Raw genomic sequence first — 6,041 nt, 5'->3', positions numbered from 1 at the left:
TACTATTCATAGTAATGCCTAATCTAGTAATCTTAGTTTATGCGAGGTATTATCATATATTCATATTGGTATCCACTTGTCCGTAGACTTTTCTTCAATATAGTACTCCGTATTACAGTAGCTTGTATTTTTGGATAATGGCCTCATAATGGATGACATAATTTCTTGTACGAACTTCCACAAACAAGATAATATAATATGTAGCTTGATTGATTACCCTCGGTAGTTTTTAGCAGCCACTCAACTACTCAAGCTTGACCATTTCAACACATACAATAGTAATCGGAGAAAATACTAACTCCGTTTCATATTATTTGTAACGATTTGACTTAAAGTAGAGAGGAAAAATGTGTAATCATTGCAAATAATATAAAACGGAGGTAGCACAACAACTTGCCCTATATAACACCCTTCCAATTTCACCAAAATCGCGCACATTTTTAATCAATAAACATGAAATCCTACTTAAAATGTGTTCTCATTTTGTTGCCTTGCTTACTAGGAATAATATCAGCTGAGCAATGTGGTAAACAAGCCAGTGGTGCACTATGCCCCAACGGCCTTTGTTGTAGCGAATACGGATGGTGCGGGACTACCCCCGATTATTGTGGGACTGGCTGTCAAAGCCAGTGTACGCCAGTCGGTCCTAGTCCCTCTGGGGATGTTGGGTCGATTATCACCCTTGCCCTCTTTGATCAAATGCTCAAACACCGTAACGAAAATAGCTGCCCGGGTCACGGGTTTTACACTTATAATGCTTTCATTGCTGCTGCCCGTTCATTCAATGGGTTCGGCACCACTGGAGATGTTACTACTCGCAAAAGAGAGCTTGCTGCTTTCTTTGCTCAAACCTCTCATGAAACTACTGGTTAGTCATTTAATTTGGTTCATTGCTCATAACTTTAGAAATTTCTTAAAGTTAAAATCTAACCAACACAAAAAAGACTCTTTAACAATGAATTCATAGTCAAACCTTATGCCGAGATTATTAAAATCATATGTGGTCTATTATTTAGGGATATGAATAATCTATAATTATTTTTGCTGTTGGTGGTGGAAATAAAAAAATTGCTTTATTTCTCTATCAAACAGTAATCAATCAAAACCAAAAGTGACATTTATGTGTAATAGTGATGGTTTTTATTTTGGTCAGATCAATTGCTTGTGTTAATGACTAATCCTATTAGTTTTAATTATTCACAAAGAAACATCTTTTTCTAACCAAGTTGTATACGTATTTAGTTATTCAATTGACGCAAGTCACACGAATAAATGATTATTAAGTATCGAGTGGGTACTTGATGAAAAATAATTTTAGTTCAATAAAAATAATATAAGGTTAATCGCTTCATGCATAATAATGAAAAAATATACGAGTATTAAGTGTCGTTTATCAAATAAATTAGTGAATTCTCTCGTAAAGTGCTAAACCGTTTATAATAAACACAATTTTATTGGGTGTAGGAGGTTGGGCTAGTGCACCAGATGGCCCATATTCGTGGGGTTACTGTTTTGTTAGAGAACAGGGCAACCCACCACCAGCTTATTGTGACCCTGGTTCGCCATGTCCTGCGGGTAAAATGTATTACGGTCGAGGCCCCATCCAATTAACCCAGTAAGTATAAGCTTTGTTTGCAGCCGACTCCACTTACAGGATTAAAATGTTGCAACAATATATTATTAAGACAATATAACTATTTTGTTCAATGCAATTGAGTGCATACATGATCGCTTATATTGTTACATGACTTGTATGTGCAGCAACTACAACTATGATCTAGCAGGTAAAGCCATAAAAGTCGACCTTATAAACAACCCGGACTTAGTAGCCACTGACGCGACCATATCATTCAAGACAGCAGTATGGTTTTGGATGACTGCACAAGGCAACAAGCCCTCGTGCCACAATGTCATTGTTGGAGGATGGAACCCGTCAGCAGCGGATCAGGCTGCAGGCCGTGTCCCAGGTTACGGCGTGATCACTAATATCATCAATGGTGGGATCGAATGTGGTAAAGGCCAAGATCCTAGGGTGGCTGACCGAATTGGGTTTTATAAGAGGTATTGTGATATCTTGGGAGTAAGCTATGGAAACAATTTAGACTGCTACTCACAGCAACCCTTTGCCAGCAACCTTTTGCTTGGTAACATATGGTATACAAAGAACATGTAATAATATCATGATAAAATAAAGTTGGTTTTTACTTAGTTGTGTTACTTTCAGTGTAATAAATCTTTGTTCTCTTGTAACTAATCGATCCTAGGAGTAATTCCATTGGATCTTTTACATGTACAAGTGCATATGTAGTTTCACTAGTTTGCAATAATATTATATCGACCAAGAATCGAGTGCATATGTACAAGTGCATATGTAGCATCTTACATGTACAAGTGCATATGTAGCATCTTGCTGTTGAGCTAACATGGCGCTATGGTGCGGTGCCACGAGGTAGTTGTGGGGCCATGGGGTGCCTTGCTAAACCAAGTTAGAAACATAAGATCTGATAGCTTCCTAATCTAATTTACGAGTAAACAACCCTACTCTAATGAACACCTTTCTAAACTATCATAACCATCTATCATGCCTAATGTCTCAATTTACGATTGGTAAATGGTACTCCCTTCATTTCATTTTATTTGCTCAAGTTTCCCCTTGATTTGTCCCATAATTAAATAGTTATGCAAAATCATTAATATAATCTCACCTTCATTATAATGGTTCATATTGAATTTGTCCCTCATTTACCCCCACCTAAAAATCAATATACTATGTACTAGCAAAATATCAATAAGTCAAAGGAAAAGGGATTCAAAGACTAATTGATAAGTACAACCTCCACCCTCTTTTTTTGTTTGTGGTTTACCTCATTAGGATGAAGTAAGTTTTTATAATTTTGATTGGAAGGAGTCAATGAAAGATCCACAAACGTGAAAGAAAATAGGGCAAACTAACTAGTAAGGGTAGTACCTTTATCTTTGTCCTAGATACATCAAGTACCTAACTCTAGCCTCTCTAAGGGCACCCAAGTTTTTTTTTTTTTTTTTTTTTTTTTATGCGACCATTTTATCTGTTTTGCTCATTCAAAACATATAAAATTAGGCTAAATCGATAATATGAGAACAAAAACTCGATAACAACTAGCATAACCATTACGAGACAAAGGAATGGTTGGTTAAAACTGGTTCCTAAACAAGTTCTTTTGCCATGTAGCACAGATTTAAGAAAAATGGTATACATAACCCTTATGGCTACATATAAGCATTAAAAACACTCTGAAAATTGTTTGAATTTATAAAATCATGACTGATCACACCAATTAGACTGATCTACGCGTGTTTTTGTCATTTATTTCTAATTTTACATAATTTTCAAGAGTATTTTTATAGCATTACCCAAAATTTAATTAGAAGGGTAATGCTATATGCAGCCCTTAGGGCTGCATATAAGCATTTAATATCTTCCTTCTTAAGAATTAAGTTGCAAATTTATCAACAATTCACAAGTATTTCGGAGTAATAAATGTTTATTTATTGTTACTTTTTTCCACTTTTAGTTTTTTATATGAAGCCTTAACTCCTAAGGACATTTTTTTTTTCTTCATATAATTATTTTTTCCTTTGCACATCTCTCTCAGAGTACCCACAGCCATTAACTATTTGGGTGGTTATTAAGAGAGAGAAAATGAAAATATTAATAAAAAATTGAGGAGAGAGAAATTATTGGGGTATCAATTGAATAACCAGGTTATTCAAATAACCGGTTATGTATATGGTCATGCAATTTTTTTTTTGCTTTTTGGTTGACATGGATGGCTAAGATTTTGACACGTAATACAAATATCAATGGTTGAGATTTGCTCTGAATTTATAACCGTTGTAATTTTTGTAACGGCCATAATTTTTAAAATACAATTCTAAAAAAAAAAAAAAATACACCAACGGCTCTATTTTATTTTTCTCTATAAAATGAGCCCAATATTGAAGTATTTTGAAACAACTTTTTTTTAAGTGAAAATTACTCTTCTTATTAGCAAATTGTGTTAAGATGAACATTCCAAAATCTAACAGAAAAAAAAAATCCACAAAATCTCATAACTCATCACAGCCCCAAAATAATCCAAATCCTCAACCTTACTATTCTAATCTTCCAATTGATCTCAACTCAGATTTAGATACAAATTTTCAAAATTTTCCGAATTACGGTTCACAAAATCTCAATTTCTCAAATCCAAGTACTTTCACTCCGTTTCCTTTTCAACCACCACAAAATCCTAATTATTCAAATTCTCCAAATGTTATCCCATCTTTTGAAAATATTCAAATCTCTCAAATTGATTCAACATTTCCCATGTCTCAACATTTTTCTATGTCACAAGGTGATGGTGCATTTCCGAGTTTCGATTGTTCATACACATCGAATGCATCAGATGACGAAAATGAACCAGAAGTTGAAGAAGGCGAAGGTAATGAAAGAGGTAATGAAGGAGGCAATCAAGATGGAAGGAAAATTTTTTGGTCAAAAGCTGAAGAAGTGGTTCTTGTGAAGGCTTGGCTTGAGGTTAGTCAAAATAAAAAAAAAAAACTAACACTAACCAAAAGGGGGATGTTTTTTGGAGGAAAATTGAGGAAATGTATAATAATGTTAGACTATACAAACAAAGGTGTTTCGAAGAAGGTACTAATCGGGTAACACGAGAAGATTTGTTGAAAATGAGGGGTACGGAGCAACTTAGAAACCGTTGGAGAAGGATTAATGCTTCATGTTCTAAATTTTGTGGCTCACATGCTCATGCTGAATCAAAAAAGGGAAGTGGTATGAATGATGAAGATGTTATGAAATTAGCATATAGTATATATGCTAACGACAAAACAAAGTCTTCATTATGCTCTAAAACCTTTCAAGACAAGCATGTTTGGGACATCTTAAAACAACATGAAGCATGGAAACCAAGTGAAGATGTTGTTAAAAAATGCAAGGAAAAGACATCCACTCAAGGAAGTGACTCAAAGAGATCTCGTATCAATGAAGCTGGAAACTACTCCTCTTCATCAAACCCAGAAACACCAACCAGTGGTGATATTGGGTATTCAGGCTTTCCTTCTAGAAACGAATCTAGCAAAAATAAAGGAAAGAGCAAGGTGCCAAACATGCCAAGTGGAGCATGGCAACAATGGTTGGACACTGCCCAGAACATGAACCTTATAAGGCAATCAGAAAATGAAGTTGAACTTACAAGGTTGCAACTAGAAAGGGAGAAAGAAGCAAGGAAGCAAAGAAAAATTAATATGGAGTTATTTAAACACCTCGATTCAAAGCCAAACTTATCTTCGGAAGATCAAGAATTAAGGAGCACTTTGTTGAAGAAGTTGTTCCCCTCAGACTAATGTATTAGTGTATGGTTGATTATTGTCGTAATGTTGGTTGATTTCAAATAATTCCTTTTTTATTGTTCTTTTTTATGTACTTAAGGTCTGATTTGTAATTTGAATATTTTTAATAAGTTGTTGTTTGAGGATGTGAATGAATTTTATATTGTAATGTCATTATTAATAAAAAAAATTAAGTTAAATTACATGTCTCTTCTTATAATCGTATTATAAGCTTAATAATATTATTCAATACATTAAAGTTTGTATATAATAACATATAATTATTATTGATCTGACTAAACCTATTGATTCACTTTGATATATCACTGCAAGAGATGTACATTGATTTACATTACACTGTAAAGTATTTGATGTACCCAACACTGAAAAGCAAATATTAAATACTAGACATTGGTGTACTTAACACTGAAAAGGTAATAGTGAATTTTGTTCACTGATGTACTTAACACTGAAAAGGAAATAGTAGCATGCATCACTATGCTTTGACGTACATAACAATGTTAAGGTGATAGTGACAATGCAAAGGCATGCATCTCCATTACTTTTAAAAATTATTAACTACTTTATGAATCATTGCATGCATGCAAGACTTCAAATTTACCATATAAGACAAAAAAATTACTACATATCATACACACTTGTTCTATAAG

The 6,041-nt window shown here is 34.0% G+C and overlaps 1 protein-coding gene across 1 annotated transcript; it reads left to right on the top strand.

The window, feature by feature from the left end:
• The first annotated feature begins 420 nt into the window (after positions 1-420).
• On the top strand, positions 421-2,289 carry LOC145638234 (basic endochitinase-like). Its single transcript, XM_081689198.1, has 3 exons — positions 421-868; positions 1,465-1,615; positions 1,762-2,289. Exons 1-3 carry the CDS (start codon positions 454-456, stop codon positions 2,171-2,173), a joined length of 978 nt encoding a protein of 325 aa, XP_081545324.1. The 5' UTR covers positions 421-453; the 3' UTR covers positions 2,174-2,289.
• The last annotated feature ends 3,752 nt before the right edge of the window (positions 2,290-6,041 follow it).

Source organism: Chenopodium album, chromosome 7 (assembly GCF_948465745.1).
Source record: "Chenopodium album chromosome 7, dcCheAlbu1.1, whole genome shotgun sequence".
Lineage (NCBI taxonomy): Eukaryota > Viridiplantae > Streptophyta > Magnoliopsida > Caryophyllales > Amaranthaceae > Chenopodium > Chenopodium album.
The sequence above is the reverse complement of the archived record's forward strand: the minus strand, read 5'-3'. Positions and strand labels throughout refer to the sequence as shown.

What these genes read in the sequence shown, in the direction of transcription:
- LOC145638234 (XM_081689198.1), top strand. Translation starts at nt 454, where the DNA reads ATGAAATCCTACTTAAAATGTGTTCTCATTTTGTTGCCTTGCTTACTA. An exon ending in AACCTCTCATGAAACTACTG is followed by an intron (nt 869 to 1,464) that starts GTTAGTCATTTA and finishes TATTGGGTGTAG; the next exon opens with GAGGTTGGGCTAGTGCACCA. An exon ending in GGCCCCATCCAATTAACCCA is followed by an intron (nt 1,616 to 1,761) that starts GTAAGTATAAGC and finishes TTGTATGTGCAG; the next exon opens with CAACTACAACTATGATCTAG.